This window comes from Pieris napi, chromosome 7, assembly GCF_905475465.1.
Source record: "Pieris napi chromosome 7, ilPieNapi1.2, whole genome shotgun sequence".
Lineage (NCBI taxonomy): Eukaryota > Metazoa > Arthropoda > Insecta > Lepidoptera > Pieridae > Pieris > Pieris napi.
In genome coordinates, this window is record NC_062240.1 from 1,989,264 (window position 1) to 2,007,029 (window position 17,766).

General features: G+C 35.6%; 2 protein-coding genes across 2 annotated transcripts in view; both read right to left on the reverse strand.

Annotated features, from left to right (window-relative positions):
- Positions 1-245: 245 nt before the first annotated feature.
- LOC125051344 lies at positions 246-2,327 on the reverse strand. The gene has a single exon (XM_047651592.1). It carries the CDS (start codon positions 2,263-2,265, stop codon positions 337-339), a length of 1,929 nt encoding a protein of 642 aa, XP_047507548.1. The 5' UTR covers positions 2,266-2,327; the 3' UTR covers positions 246-336.
- A 5,176-nt stretch (positions 2,328-7,503) lies between these two features.
- LOC125050970 (proteoglycan 4-like) overlaps positions 7,504-17,766 on the reverse strand; it is a 31,031-nt gene continuing 20,768 nt past the window's right edge. Inside the window, exons 2-4 of the mRNA XM_047651072.1 lie at positions 10,114-10,230; positions 9,130-9,297; positions 7,504-9,045 (exon numbers count right to left, since the gene is read on the reverse strand). Coding sequence (XP_047507028.1) covers positions 7,777-9,045; positions 9,130-9,297; positions 10,114-10,230 — 1,554 coding nt within the window. The 3' untranslated portion in view covers positions 7,504-7,776. The remainder of the gene's footprint in view (positions 9,046-9,129; positions 9,298-10,113; positions 10,231-17,766) is intronic.

Sequence of the window (17,766 nt, forward strand, 5' to 3'; positions counted from 1 at the left end):
GATAGACGATTTTATGACATATCGCCTCGCTTTTAAACAATGGATGCGACCGTTTTTATTGCGATACGTTACGATTATGTTACGACAGAAGTCTAGTTTGTTTTTGTCTAGTTCTTAAATTATATAATTAATTATATCAATGCAAGCGTTTGAGTTTTTAAGTGCCTTTATACTTTTGCTTTTTACAATTGCGTGTTGACAAAAATAATGGTGTCTTATGCTCGAAAGGAAAATAAAATATGAAATAATTAGAAATAATGTATTAAAAAAACTTAATGTTAACTTATTTACAAATGGTAAACTATCGAGTATTAATTATATATTGTTTTTTAAATACTATTTTTGTTTGCTGTCGCTGGATCCTTCTTCTCCGAGTATTTGTATATTTCTCACCTGTTTCCGGCCTGGTGCAGCCGTGGTCAACTCTGTGGACGGCGCCGGAGTTGGCATGTAGTCGGGGCTAATGGCTAATATCAACATTTTCAACAGCAGCGCTTCTCTTACTTCAACGGGAAGGTATTCTGAATCATCAATATTATTCGAAGCTGAGCTCACTGAATCATAGGGCCTGTACCTTCGCCTAGGTACGTATCTTTGACTTTCATACTGGTTGTCGTAACTGTAATCCTGCCTGTATTGGTCGTAATCATATCTATCATCGTCATACCGTCTTTGATAATCTTGGTTGTACTGGACGTTATGGTAAGGCTTCGGCATCAACTGATCCATTATCGCTTGCAGACGATTCTGGCGCAGCATCAGAATATGAAGCAAGCGTCTAAAGTCCCTGGTACTTACAGGAGCTGTGATGGAACTCATGTCGTCATATGGATCATATCTTTGAACTGGCTGTGGTCGATAGTTGACAAAACGCGCTTGGTATCCAGGAATCGGCACCCCCCTGTCGTCAACAGGTATGGGGATTAATCGTACCGGCCTTCCATCATATTGTACTGTTGCTGGATCATGCGCAGTTGCTTTTGATTGAGGCGTATCTTTCACATTATGAGGCTCCAATACTTTGTCCTCATATTCATATTGGAGAAAGGGCCGCGTGTTGCCTATAGGGATTGGGGCTCCGGGGTTGTCTCTTAAATATTGATCAGTTCTGAAATGAACCGCTGCAGGTCGTCTATATATTGGCTGATCATACTGCGTATATTGATTGGTAGCTTCATGGTGATCTCTAGGTCCTCCAATACGCACTACGGGTCCAGCGTTTGTTGTTACCACATTTTGCTGTTCAAATACCCTGCCTGTACTTGATTCTATTGTAGTTTCCTGATCTTGTAGTTGGACTTCTTGATACGGATTTGGTGCTTGTTGACGAGGAGATATTATTGAATGTAAAGAATGGTATCTTGATCGAGGCGTCGTCGTAGTAAATAAGGGGCGAATGGTTCCGTGAGATGAATGACCACCATAAACATCAGTTGAATCATCGCCCATAGATTGCTGCAGACTTACCATGTGATGATTGTGGCTAGTTCCTGATAGCTGTCGACGTATTGCGTTAGATTTAGTATCTTTTTCCTTTTCAGTCACTTCTTCGTAAACTGGTTTTAATGTATGTGGTGGGTTCGTTGTAGTCGATTTTGGAATAAGATCATCTGATGAAGCTGATATAGGATTTAATATCTGAGTTCGGTGTTTCATAATATCTTCTTTAGGTTTATAAATATGTAATATATTAGCTGTAGTTTCTTCATGTTTAATTTTTTCCGTCGTTGGATCTAGCATAGGTGGTGGTCTAGCAGATGTTACAGGCCTTCTTCTCGGTATTGGTTGGATCACCGTCCCTCTTGTTGTTGCACTACTCCGAGTGGGATAAACAAGAGTTGCCAAGGGCCGTCGAGTAGTTGATGAAACAGTTTTATTCACTCTCACTATCATGGGTGGTGTACTTGTTGTTGTGGTTGTTGATACGGGAATCGGTGTACTTTCTCCATTAGAAGTATATGTTACACGTTTTATTTCACCATCATCAGAAATATAACCGAACGTACCTTTGACATTCCCTAACACGTCCCTGCTTTCAATTTTAAACGTGCCATCATTTGCTTCGTAACCAATTGTATAGGATCCATCTTCGTTAAGACGGCGTATTTGTTTCACTATTTCCACTTTAGTAGGGTCTCCCGTTTCACTGGCCTTGAGGATTTCTTTTGTTGAGTTAGATGGGGACTCAATATTAGTATCATTTTTACTGTCCACGGGTAATGCAATACTTGTTGTTATACAAGTAAGTAATATGAGGAGAATCATCTCGATACAGCGATGGCAGCCACATGACGGCTCTACGGCGTCGGCCGCGAGCAATACTCCCCTATTTATAAAATATAATAAGACCCCACTCGTGAGCCAAGCGTGCGAACGTCTTACGCAAATAATTCCATTGTTGTCACTGCATTATCTAAAGCGGGAAATCTTTTTTCTTTCAAGTGCTGTAAGGTTCCAATTGTTTAATTGTCCATTCCATGCGTCCCTTGTAAATAGTATTGAAACATTGTTATGTTGAAGTCATCGTTCATTTATGTAAAAATTTAGAATGTGTAACATTTTAATTACCCAATTGTTGCAGTTGCCATTTTCTCACGACGTTAGAGTCAATGTCAGTATTTAATAACTGGCTTATGGTCTGGCCGAATTAGGTTTAGCTTAGCGTTATATTTAACCGGTACAAATTTTAAATTGGTTTAGCACAAAAGGGCATTGAGAATTATGAGAAATCCCTTAATTATGAAATCCTTTGTGTTTAATTTGCTTGAAACTACTTTAATTCGATTCAGTACTGCATAATATAGCCTTACTGTGAGAACACCTATTCTTCTATTTACGATAAAAGCATTTGAATTATGATGTCATTGCTTACATATGGGATAATAACTCAACATAAAATATATATTATTGCATATATCATTAATTCATTAATAATTTTAATTTTTCACGGGAAAGACATACATAAAACGTTATCCCTCTGAAACTGAATCTTATTATACTATTCCAGAGTTCATATACATCTAAATCAATGCTTTCGTTAAATGAATAATAGTGTGATTTAGTTTTAATCAAATGACATACTAAGGAAAAGCCTAAGCTAAAGCTAAGAGCTTAAGTATCGACTGCGAGTTTTTTTAAGCCATACATATTGCGCACTTGTTTTTATTTTGTTACTTGTGTTTGTCCCTAGTTACACTAAGTACCAGGGGTTTCACGGTGTCAAATTGTGCTTCCTCGGTGTAATGAAGACTGTGGGTCACTTTATTGTATGTTACTAAGAACGAAGATATAATCTGGACTTGTAAGAAGATAACAAAAGAAAGTAAAGCAACATCGGGCTGCCAAACTTTGTAATTACATTATCAGTTTTATTTTAATTTAACTCGGGCGGCAACTGACATTAACTTTGTTTATATTTTTGGTGTATTTGTATGTTTCAAAGTTTTATTATTTTATCGAGCGAACATCGAATCGATCGTGCGTTCTTTTCAAACATATCTTCATACTTCGCACTGTTGTACGATAGATATAATGTAATTTAATAGGCTTGCCATTATAAGATCTTCAGTATCTTGGCTTGCGTAATAATTTGCATCGATATACAATATTTTGGGCAACGCTATGTTAAAGAGTTTTTAACCAAAGAAAGAGGTAAAAATTATATATTTTTGTTGCTATTATATATTGAACAAAGTCTAATATAGCGTCCCGAAATTCTAGATAGGATTATACAGCATTATTATACGATATGTTCATGTATTTTACTGCCATCTAGTGTTATAGTTTGGTACTCTTTGATACCAAATATAAGTAAGGCCGAATGGTTTCCATTCTCCTTTATATAAGCGTATATACATAAGTAACATGTACAAAACCAGAGTGCACTGTTGTAAATGTTATAATACCATAACTATGTAGATGGATTGTATAGTAATTTGGATAATACCGCGACGGAAAAATATTAATAACTTACTGGCCCTGTGAACTTCAGTTCGCCTAAATTTTTAATTTTTAATTTAGATTTTTTCCAAATTTCTTTCTCCAATAAAGTTCCTCAGAGATCAATGAATAAATAAAAATGACCAAGCCGTCGTCGAGTGTTGGGCTATGCAACATATTTTGGTTTAATTTTTATTTTCTTTACTTAATTAGTTTAGTTATTATAAATACTTGTGATATTATTTATTTTAAAAACTTCATGTATTTAAAGATATAAAGTGTTAAAAGAAGAAGATAAAGAAATTAATAAAGTTTAATAGCAGTATTTCTCGGCTTCAGACGGCCAGAATTTTTTAAATATTATGAAAATAAAAAGTCTTTATTACTCAGATAATGCAGCATTTAAGTATGTTTTGTTTTATTTATTAGATACATAATTATTGTTAAATCATTCCCATTTATTATATTAAAATAGATATTAAGTTCATATACTTAACAATAGCTGTAATGCAAAAATAATTTAAACTAAAGTAAGTTCCATTATGACGATCATGATTGCTGATGCATGCATGCATGATGATCAAAACTGATGGAAATATAAAACATTTTTATATTCTACATACTTTGCTGACACTTACAGACTTTATAAGCATAAGCAATGGAGCACTTTCTTTGTCTAAAATTTAATAATCATGTTCATCCATAAATCAAGATTTTTTTTTTTTGAAGGATATATCAAAAAGGTTAGTCGACATCACAGGAGACCGAAGAGCTGGTAGCTACCCCTGACAAAGAATTAGTCTAGCTATAAATTAGTCTAGCAAAGGGGGAACGCTGCCAGTATCTTCGGAGCCTTGCCTACAGGGACTCCTTTTAATAATATATTTAATTAATTCATTTTAAGGTTTTTTATTATAATTTGTAATTGTCATTTAACTACTTTACATTGTGCCTAAAGACATTGCGCGAAGAGGCTCTGCTTATTTATTCTTTTATTTTCGGTGGTGGAACTCGTATTCATGTTTTATTTAATAACTAGCGACCCGCCCCGGCTTCGCACGGGTGCAATGCTGATACTAAATACACTACAGAAAAACTGTACCGCCGCAAACGCTACGTCCCGCTATTAAAAAAAACTGCATCAAAATCCGTTGTGTAGTTTCAAAGATTTAAGCATACAAAGGGACATAGGGACAGAAAAAGCGACTTTGTTTTATACTATGTAGTGATAATGGTAGATGTGTTAATGTTTAATATAGCTTATACCTTTAACATACTCAAGGTGTGTTTTATTGACTACAATTATAGAATTTATGATGAAAATAATGTAAAAGTAGTCTTAAGTCTCCTAATAATTCGTAATAATTACCTACATTTTTAAATTAGATTGGTTTTATCCCACACACAAGTGATAAAGTTGATAAATTTAAGTTATTAAACCAATTGTCAAATTTTTTTCGTTAATATGTGTCGCAGAATATTGATCGTACAGTGGAAGCGGATTGCTATAGAAACACTTGTATTTGGTCTAAAGAACGTTTATTATATTTTTAAAACTACATATTACAATTTTTAAAGCAGTGTATTTGACTCTACACACACAAGAAGAAGAGTACCTACACAAGAAGTAAGTACGAGCCCATAGACAAAGTGCAGAGAAGACGCCATAGATTAAAAAACTGTTTATGAAAAATCTAATGTTGCCTTATTTCAACAATATGTCATTGAAATTTGACACATTATAGCTCAAGAGAGATAGAGGAATCAAATTTATATTGATATCTTTAAACAATTGTCACCATATTTTTTATTATTATTTTAGAATGAAGCAAAATCAACTGGCAATTGTAGTTAATTAAAATAGGGTGTAATTTAAAAACAACTACCCTTATGTGACAATAATCTTAATAATTATTGCATACCTTCCTCATGCCCCTTTGCCCATATCTGATACTCTACAATTACCCCACTCACCTTGACAAACTATTTATAAAGAGAAAATAAGGTGTTGGAAATTTATTTCAAACGTATTGAACCTAATTTGCAATTGTATAGTACGGTTTTTATTCATAAGTCACTAAAATTCTATACAAATATACGTATTAAGTCCTTTATAAGTAATTACTAGTCTCAATTCATTCTTTATGTTTTAACCAAACATACATTAATTATGGGTAAAAATTGTGTCAGATAATTATACTTTTCGTCACTTAATTCTGAAATGTATGATTGTACGTTATTTGCGTAGCAAATAGTATATAGGGAATCGCACAAAGAACAATTTAAGTCATTATTTTTGTTAAAAATATGAAGATAATAACAAAAAATGTGGCTTTTACCAGAGACGAAAGGGCGGTGCAAGAAAATTCATATCAAATATTCAGTAGGGTCAAATGCGACGTGCACTGTGCAAATAGCAGTAAAAACAATCCTTATGGAACAGGAATATGCTTAAAAGTCCAAGTTACTTGTAAATATATAAATTAATGCGTTAAAGCTGCTAAGGGGATTAAGCATTAATTTATTACGCTGGAGAATGCGGAAGTGAACAACCTGCGCTCTTTATTGAATTACTGGGCCATATCTTTGTGTAATACGCAATTACGCATCGTTCCGTTCTATATAATTTTGCGTCAAGTTATTAAAATAAATTTGACAGCTCACTGCATGAAACCCCTAATTTTGTTGGCGTAATTAATGACATAATGTTGAGTTAATATGGCAACATTGAATTATGGCGCCAACCACAATTGGCGTCGTTTTTATTAGTGATGCATGATTGTGCTTAGACATGGTTTTAGGACAGGAATTACAACAATGATTAAAAAAATATTACAAGAATTTCTACAGTTGACAACATTGTTCTTAGTTCAATCAATATATATTTTTATCAATACCATCAACGCTAGGAAGACATTATGTTTTATCAAAATTACAGGTTAGAGTTGTATTTAATAGAAAAGTACAAATAATTAAAAATTTAAAAAGTTTGGTCCCTGTGGAAAGGTACGCTATTTCCTCGCTGTATTGCGATACTTATTCGTTGAACGAGGAAAGCACCAGCTCTGGGGTCACCGGTATTATTTACCAGGCGCCAACGTAATTATATACAAGAAATAAATCTTTAATTAGCGCCTGTGCACTTGAACCCCACGGCCCAAGAGTCTCTACTCCAAAGGTAAAAAAAACGAAGTTGAAGGAAAGACTCTTATATTTGATTTTTCCGTCCTTTTTTTTATAGTAATAATTAGGTTAATAAAATTGTAAATACTGTATAAAGTAGGTACATTAAACGCCAAAGAGGAAGACAATTAAGGAGGTGGGTGGTTGATAGATCAGATTAAGGAATCAGAAGGAGGTACATGGCAGAGAGTGGCATAGTGTAGACAGAAATGGCGGGAATTGGAGGCCTTTGCCAAAAAAGGGCACACAGATATCAAAAAGGAATTCGATGATAAAAATATAAATGTACTTAAATGTAAAGTATCTGATACAAACGGCCTTTATTATTAATAAAAATTGTATTTAATTAAGTTAAGTTAATCAGTGCAAAAAAACAACATCTTTTATTTATAAAAAGTATAATTTATTATAAAAACAAAATATTACAAAATTGCTACATTTACAGACTGGCCCCAGTAGGGGTTCGTTCGTATCGTATCTTATAACTATCTATGTTAAGTACTGATAGACACAGCATTATGTACACTCGACCTCAAGTCCAATGAACTAGATATTTCGCCACTTTGCGACCGCAAAAACTTGTACACTGTATTATGGCCAGACGGACTCAAATCGGTCAACAGTGTTACCTAGCTCCTATATATTAACTACTTTCTATACTTGGATGCCATGACCTCTCAGAAATGCGTCGATTTGGCCTGATGATATAGATTCTCCTCCTCTTGGCACGTAGTAGTATTGCGGGGATTGGGCTCTTTGGGCTTGATGTTGTGGTTGGATTGACAGTCTTTGGGCTTGAGCGCGCGCTGCGGCTCGGTCCCTCTGCAACTGACTCTGCTGGATTTGCTGTTGTTGAGCGAACAGTTGCGCTGAGTTTTGGAATTGCGACTCGGACTGCTGTCTCTGGTAGGTCTCTTGATTCGTTGGCTGTCTGTATTGATTGGGAATCGCTGCGGGTGGGATCTGGGGTGATGGAATAAACGGTCGCTGTGCCTGTGGCTGTTGTTGCGCTACGTAGGGTTGCAGTCTTTGATTTAGGTTCAATTCTCCCTTAGTTTGAGGCAAGCTTTGGAATAGCTGGGTGTTGTATTGGCCGCTGGATGGATCGTAGACCAGTTCGGTGGAATACAGAGGGTTACTAGGCGAAGGACTAGCGGCGACTGTAGTTCTCGTTGGGCCACTAAGGGCACTAGGGGTGGTCGATTGGACTTGGTTCTCGTGGTGGAATTTAGCAAACTCAGCAGCAAAGTCAATTTGGCTGGGTCTGGTCGGTGGGGCAGCTTGAGAGTGAGATGGGTAGTTGGGTGAAGGTGATTGAGCGTAGTTGGGTGAAGGTGATTGAGCGTAGTTGGGTGAAGGTGATTGAGCGTAGTTAGGTTCGGGGCTGTATTGCACCTGAGGTCTTGCAGTAACTTGGACGAGTTGAGGTCTGAAGGTGGTTGCAGGAGGAAGAGCTCTAGCAGTGGTCACTGGGACTGGTCGGGGCGTAATGGCTATGGGTTGAGCTTGGTAGGTTGGTCTATGCACGGGCCTTGCAGGTTGTGGACGCTGCACAATTCGTGGTCTCAGGTTCTGTAGGGGCTCTTCTTCTGGTTCTTCGTCGGCATCCCTGAAGTCGTTTTGGAAGTAAGTTGTCGTAGGTCGAGCAGTAGTGGGTCGAAGAGCGGGTCTAGTCGGATAGTTAGGGACGCCATCGTCGCGTTCTGCAGATTCTGGAGCAGCTGGCCCTTCTTGTTCTTCATCTTCATTTGGCTTGTTAGGGTCACATGGGTTACCAGACACGTAGGTGAATTCACGTTTGTTGCCGTCTGGGTCGACGTATCCGTACTTTCCACGGACTACGCAGTCAGTGCCTCTAGTCTCCTCCTTGAAGGACCCATCAGCTGCTTCGTAGCCGAAAGTAAAGCTGCCGTCATCGTTTACCTGTAAATTAATACAATTGAAAGTCGAAACAATTGAAAACATATAAAAACAAAATGCAACATACGTACGGAAGTTCAAACCTACCTTATTGTAGTTTCGGATAGTTTGTACGGGCGGCTGCTTGGGGCTCTCCTGTATCTGGTTCTGCTTCAGACGTTGGGGCGCCCTGTGAACGGCACGTGGTTCATACTCCTCGTCAACTCGATCTTGTGCCTGGTAGAGGTCGTATGCGTCCGGAGATACCAAGACAACCTGAAAGAAAATAAATATAATGTTAAAAACTTACACAGGATATTAAGGCACAACATTTCTGTGACCGTTTTGCGGAGATAGAATCATGGACCTCCAACTTAAACATCATGCCACCAATCACTATACTAATGGGCGTAAATAGTAAAACACCTACAATATCGTAGGCAATTAATTATTTGGAACTAATTTTTCAAAATATTTCAGTGATATAAATTTTTCTTCTTGTGCCTGGAGTGAAGTAGGAGGATATAAAATGGCATGAGAATTAATCAAATATTTAAAACACGTTTAAACTAGACCATTCATTCCACATCTACAAATAGAAATACTGCATACCACTGAACGGAAACCTCAAGAAATATTCTGGTCAAAAAAATTCTACAAAGTTTTAAATCTTTGTAACATTTTTACATTTCAAATGTATTAACAGCACTGCAAGACATTTCTTATGAATATTCAGACAATATAAAAAAAATATTAAATTATATTTTTTTGCAATTTTATTACATTATTCACTTAAATTTTTGACACAATTAAAACTGATTTTGATATTCTTAAAATAGGTTGCTTATCTACATGTAATCTTAATTACACGTTATTTTATACACAACATAAATTTATTTATAAATTTACATATAAGTAACAATCTTGGTCTGGTGGCTTAGAATCGACGACATGTGTCAGTCAGAGAAGTCTATAGAATCCCTCCTGGTAACTTCTGGCCGTAGCTCCACTGAATTATGCCAATTATTCCCAATTGGGGCTTGGGGTCAAAACTTTATACTTAAGTGACAGAAATATAAATGTTGAACTAACCCTTTCGCCTGCCCGATCGTGTGCCTCCGGTTCATACTCGTACGCATCGATGGGCTGCTGCTGCAGCCGCTGCCTTGGCCTTGCAGCCATACCAGTCGCCAGCACCAGACATAGCACCTGTAAAAATAATATGGTTTAGAATTTATACAAAACTTGCTATATATACGTTCATACAGTGTATATCTTTATATATATAATTCTTCTGTGAGCGTGTATGTTACTGAACTTCTCTCAAACGACTGGACCGATTTTGATGAAATTTTTTGTGTGTGTTCAATGGGATCTGGGAATGGTTTAGATTCACAAATCAGCCCGCCAGATGGCGCTGCAGTCGGTACTTTCATACTTTGCTTTACTAATCGCTTGAAATATCATGCAGGACAACGTCTGTCGGGTCCACTAGTTTATTGTAAAATTAGATAAATTATAAATTAAAAAAACAAAGATTTTGATTGAATTTTTATAAATAAAAAATATTTTATAGAACAGGGAAACGGAAGGAGGCTCATCTGATGTTAAGTGATACCGCCCATGGACACTATTAATGCTAGAAGGTTTGCAACTTGCAAGTTGCAAGGGCGTTGGCGGCCGCAATATTTTTACAATGTTGTAAAAATTAATTAAAGTTGTTTTTAAGTACAGTAGCTTAATAATTTTGTACAATTTCCAGTAGTTAAAAATACATCGATATTAGCAAGTATAAACAAGTTAAATATCAATATTTTCAAACAAAAACCATGACCATTTATGTTTGACATACTTTTAGCTTTATAATTAGATAGAAACTTAAAAAGCTCATAATTTTTATGATGTGAACCACGTTAATTTAAAAGGAATTTATGAAAGACCACCAAACAACATCTGTGTTACAAACACATACATATATATTTAATAGCACATAAGAAAACAATAAACATCAAACGCGATATGATGATGTTATCCAGAAAACCAGTTGTATGATTATTTTTAAAAGACGTTTTTAGATTTATTATTGATAATAGAATAGTAGATGTATCAAACAATAGTAACTGTCGTAATTACAATGATTAAATAGCCACAGTCTTGAACTTTATTTGGCCTTCAAGATAACGATATGTGTAAAATATATTGCAGCACCTTGGTATATACACCTGGCAGGTAACACCACATTATGTACGGAATACCTGAGGACTTTTGAGGCATAACAATTCTTTTGTACGTAATATAAGCATGATACAGCCAGCAAGCATGGATACATAAGCGATATTATTCTATGGTATTGAGATTTTTTTTTGAGCAGTGTTGGCCTAGTGGCTTCAGCGTGTGACTCTCAAACCTGAGGTCGTAGGTTCGATCCCCGGCTGTGCACCAATGGACTTTCTTTCTATATGCGCATTTAACATTTGCTCGAACGGTAAAGGAAAACGTTGTAAGGAAACCGACGTGACTTAGACCCAAAAAGTCGACGGCGTGTGTCAGGCATCCAGTGCTGATCACCTACTTGCCTATTAAATTAAAAAATAGTCACGAAACAGATTCAGAAATCTAAGGTCTTGGCCTAAAGAGATTGTAGCGCTGATTTATTTTGTTTTATTTAGATTTTTGGTGATATTTATGTTCCTCTAAGACCACGTATAAATCTATAGAATATTGGTGAAAAATTACAGCATTCATATTTTTTTTTTAGGTTTGGCGATTACCTCTTCATGAGCGCAACATTTCTATCCAGAGAGCATTCTCTTGAAGTCTGAGAACAGGAAAAAGTCTCCGGGTCGCTGGTTACTTAAAGTGAACAAATCCAATTATTTAATTCAATTAACCAAATGCTACGTTTAACACAGAATTTCTACTGTTAGAATCGCTAGATAATATAACAATTTACGCATTATATGCATAAGTAATAAAAATACTGAGAACGCAAAATATAATGAGTAATTACCACATACCGCCCTAGTTTCATATGATGTAAGCGTGGAGTGACCACGCCGCAGGGAAAAGTGGCAAATTCCGCAGTAAAAACTAGTCTAGTCACGTAACCAGTACAATAATACTAGTTCGATTGGAATGTAGGTACTTGTTAATATTGTAATTACACAATGTACTACGCTCTATTTGGTTAGTGTGTACCTACGATGGCTAAGACATTTCTAAGATCGCTTCTGTTTCTTAAGGTGATATCAGACGGTTCACTCGAATGATTGTTCACTCGAGTGATTGCTTCATTTTTTTTCATTCTATGTTCACACGGCTTAGACGAAATGATACAGAAATGAACATTCATTGTTCTTTCTTTTAAATATGTCATCGAATGAAGTCGTACGTCTTGGAATTAGTTTAATTTGTGATCATTTAATCAAAGAGTTGACAAAAAAGAAGCACAGAAAACGTCGACGGTGGTGGGTGCGACCATGGATTGGAAGAAGAAATTTATTAGGAGCTTCCAATACATTGTTGAGAGAACTAGCCGTTGAAGATCCTGATTTATATTGTAATCATCTTCGAATGGATGAAAGTAAATTTGAAGAAAAGTTAAAAAAAAGTTATAACTTCGTCGACAACGTGATGTCCGTCGGCTACAGGACTCGAAACAAAATGGCCGAATCCGAATGAACGTTCTCTCAGTGTTCAGACCGTTCATTTCTCGTTCATTCGGAGTGGGAATGAAAGATACCGGATGCCAATATCCAACACTGTTGGATCGGTTCACTAATGAATTCATTCGGCACTCGTGTTTCATTTTTTGTTCAGACATTTCATTTCGAGTGAAATGTACCGAATGAAAGGTGAAAATGAACAAAAAATGAACCGTCTGATATCACCTTTAGACAAGTTAGTGAGGCTGTGTTGTTAGTAGCTATTTAGTAATAATAATATAGCAGCGCAACCCTATATGGGGACACATGTCAAAGGGTATACGACATGTCGATTTCTTTACGATGTTCTCCTTAACTATACGAGCACATAGAACAATCCAGTGCAGTGGTGCAAAGCTTCTAAGCCAACACATTTCACTTCAATAATCAACCTTATTATAGTCTGTAACAACGGCAGTTAACTAATACCAATAACCATTTATTGAATTCATGTGATATTATCAACGATTTAGTAATAGACGTTTCTATATATATATGACAATTTCATTATACATATTTCTGATAACCCTAATAAGAAACGAGGGAAAGTGAGAATAATTTTGTACAATGACGATTATATTTTAAGACAATTCTCGCCTGTGTACAATTTTTGTGAAAGTTTATGTCGTATTGTGTATGCGAAAATGTCTAATTTACGTAATTCAAACTTTTTCCTGTTCTTTATAACTCTTTATATTCTGTAGAAAATGCAGTGTTAAGAGCAATTAAATTTTTATATAGTTTAACATAAAACTCTTTATATTATATAATTTGAGATATAATACTTTTCTTACGACCTGGTTACTTTTTATTTCACATGTATAGTTTTCTGGTAAAATTTCCATACAGTTTTAAACTTAAAGGAAAAGTTTACATTTTAATACAAACAAGTATAACCATTATTATGGTAAGCATTATTGTATGTCGAAAGGATTTATTATGGTAGAAGTATGATTTTTTCACGATTTTTATTCACGGTATTACTAAACAACTGATAAACCGGTGGCAAGACAAAACCGGAGGCTGCATTGGTTGTAGATGGAGTTGCAAGGACCTCAAAACAATAGGTGTTCGAAGTTGGATGCGGGAAGCACTGGATAGATTGCGATGGCGAAGTGTACTTGAGTAGGCTAAGTCCCACAAGATTCATTGATGATGATTACTAAATAACAACATATTTACAATATTAATATGCACGTACAACGTAAGAGGCTTTCAAATCGAGGTACCTATAGATAATTTGATTGATCGAAAACTGTTTAGAAAACTGATACTTCATATCAAACCATCAGTTTCCTCTGGAGACAAAATTCTAGATTCATAACATAGATCCTCGTATTGTTACTCAACCTAGAAAGTGCACGACGCGTGCGCAATGTGAGATGTGTTGAATAGACAAGCGTAACAGCGCCATATAGAGTCAGTATCAAGTGCAATTGTGACATCACATACAGTCATTCATACATGTCTCAATCAAACAATGTCTATGCAATAGGTTTTAGGACGCTTCTGTAATGTCAATTTCTTCACACAGTACCGAACATAGATTTTTGTCTAATGTTTTGTGGAGAAACAGGTACTAAATGAAATGAATCCTGCTACTTCACTGTATCAATGCCTAGACGGGGGTTCAACTCTTAATAGTAAAGTTGGGTGGTGGAACCTCGGCTGTATACCAATGAATTGTTTCTATATGTAATCTCCGTATCACCTCGACGTCCGTCGTTCCACAACCGAGCGTTTCTAAGGCAGTTTTTGCCGCGCACCACCACTATGTGGAACCAGCTGCCCACAGAAGTATTTCCGAACCAATTCGACTTAGGGTCCTTCAAGAAAAGAGCGTACCAATTCTTGAAAGGCCGGCAACGCACTTGCGAGCCTTCTGGAATTGTGAGTGTCCATGGGCGGCGGTATCACTTAACATCAGGTGAGCCTCCTGCCCGTTTGCCCCCTATTATATAAAAAAAAATGTAAATGAAAAAATTAGAGAAAAAAAATTACAACGAAGGCCGATCTGAAAAACACTTTTTTTATCCACTGCCTCTCACTGTATTATGATTATATTTGACATTTTAAATTGCAACGAATTGCCGAAAATGTATCCAATTAATCGCCATGATTCTAAATTCGAATCTCGTACATTCCATTCCATAGACATATTTCTAAATACCTTCGTACTCGTTAATTTTGCACAAAAGCTGCATTCGTTTTGCAACGCATGCAACCTGCACCAACAATGTCACCTCGTTAACCACAATCTGTCAGTATTGACATCTATCAATCTAACTTGACGATTGCATTACTGGGAACCTAGTTTGTTTGGGTATGTGGGCTGGCTTGTGCTGTTTATAGAGATGGTTACACATAGAATAATCAATCACTGAGGGTGAAACCCAAGCGTGAATGCAAAACAATCTGGAGATTAATGGATTTTTCCATTTTGGAAGATAATTATAATTCTTTAAATTAGCCTTTCCTTTTTAATACTTGGAAGACATTTGGTTACTTGAATTTGGTACATGTAAGTACAGACACAAAATTAGTAGATATATGTAGCTCATTCGCACATTTCGCATACATAAGCACACACACATTTAAAAAATTGTAAAATATGTTGTATTAATCTATACTTTTTTGAACGGTTTACTTAAATGTAACCTGAGATATATTACAAGTTTAAAGCAATTGAGTTTTTTTTTATTACACATTGGTAAAGTTTATCAACAGTTAGTGGCTTAAGCGAGCGCCTCAGAACCCTAAGGTCGTGCGTTTTAATGAGTGTATATTGCTTTATTTTTGTAAGTGCTCAGTTAACAATCCCTCGTGCGATAAATGAAAACATGAGGAAATCGGCTTGTCTTAGACCAACGAGAGAAAAAATGAGGCTCAGAAGGCTGATCAGCTACTAATCGATTAAGAATAAAAATCATTACAGAACGTTTACAGAAACCTGAGGCTAGACTTTAAGTTTACAGCGGCATTTATATCTTTAAACCAAATAGTACATTTCATTTAGTTCGACACATTTGAGGCATCGACATTTGTACCGTGACTTCACATGACATACTCGATAGATTAATTGATATGTGACAAGTGAACTTAAAACAACTGGTTTATATCTGATATTTTGATCTTGGCCTAGTTCATGTCAAATGGCAGAACAACTTTGTTACGATATTTTTAAGTGTTGACTTTTATGTTCTTAAGTAGAGGTGTAATTTATAACATCAATTAAGACACAATTTCAATTTTTACCGATTAACATAACCCCTTTGGGGCAGATTTTGATTGATACACAGGCAAGTTCGTAATTAAAAACATCGTACTGCATGCCTTAGACCCAAAAAGTAGGCGGCGTGTGTCAGGCACCGAAGAATGCTTTTTAGAGAAAACAAAAGATCACAACACAAATACACGATTCTGAGGACCAGACCTTAAAGGTTGTAGTGCCACTGGTGAGACGTGTCGATATTAGGGTCTCAGCTTTACCGGTTTATTTACTATGATAAGTAACTATGCGTCATCATAAGCTTTTACAAGCTTAGCTGTTGTATTGCTAAAATAAAACATTTAATTATGCAATAATCATTTGTAGTAGTATTGAAATTCGCCTGCTTTTCACTTTAGTAATGCAACCAAACATATGTTTAGCTTTGGATACAAAACATGTATTAAGATTATTTTATTGTTCGGTATTAGAAATATTGATAAAATAAATGGTGTAATGGCCGCGGGCGGTGACATTGCGTGAATTAAACTCGGACAATCGTGAGTTTCGCAAAACTAGTTTATCATAACCGCGGGGTGCTGTAGTTAAATGCCGTATGGAACACGAATTTTGCAAAGGGTGCGGCTGAACTTTCAGCTGTAATGGGTTTTATCGGATTAAAAAGTGTTTGTTACATATAGGCTTAAGCTATACCCTGAATAACAAATACGAAAGTCTAAAAATGTATAAAGTAGGAAGAAACAATAGATATTGGACGAGGAGTGAGACAGTCTAATATCTCTCTCTCTCTCTAATCTAAAGAAAGAAATCGTAATAAAAATAAATTTGTTAATTTTCTGCTCATATTAATTTACTTTCGATTATTAGATATATGTAGTATGTAGAAAAATTATTACTGTTGACATCGGAAAAATACCCCAAGGTGTGGGAAAATCCTTGCGATGTAAGTACATATTTAAGAGCGAAAAGACTTTTATCAAACCTTAAAGAAACGAGTAATTTTTAATTATTTACATAATTTATTTTATTGATTGTAAATGTTAATATTCGTTATTTTTATCTCCCAGACTTTATTATTGCTTTAATTAGGATTACGGTTCAAGGTCGTTATAATTTAAATAATTATATAACTCATACAACAAGATTTCAGAATTATAAATTTGAAAATTTAAACAGTCTTAACTTTTATATATGTAACGTTTTTTATATAAGTTCATAGTTTATTGCATTTATTTCATATTTCTTCTTCTTATTTTTCGTATTTTTGTGAATATATTTATATAGTCTTTATATTCTTTAAATACGAATTCTTGTCGGGGAAAGGGGTAAAAATAATAAGATTACTTAAGATTTGCTACCATATATCTTTTGAGTGGATGATTATCAACTATGAAGTTGTGCATTCATACATAATTAATATAATATTTACTCCTGTATAAGCGAAATCAACCCATATCTCTGACATATCAAGGGCTTTAATACTTGGCCATTCTTATATTAAAACTAATTTATTATTATTTACTTAACAGGATACTAATGGGCAGGATACTCGTCTGATGTGAACTGATACGCCCATGAACCCTTAAAACGCGAGAAGGCTCGCAAGTGCGTTGCCGGTCTTTTTAGAGTTGGTCGCTCTTTACTTGCAGTACCCGAAGTCAAATTGGTTCAAAAACTTTGACTTGCAGCCTTGGCTTGCAGAATTTCAGATTCTACTACAAAGTCCGATGTGTTCCTTAATTCATATTTGATATATGAAGATTACAATGACTTGAGGTAACCGATCCAATGAGAGTATTCTAAATGCACAAA

What these genes read in the sequence shown, in the direction of transcription:
- LOC125051344 (XM_047651592.1), bottom strand. Translation starts at nt 2,265, where the DNA reads ATGATTCTCCTCATATTACTTACTTGTATAACAACAAGTATTGCATTA.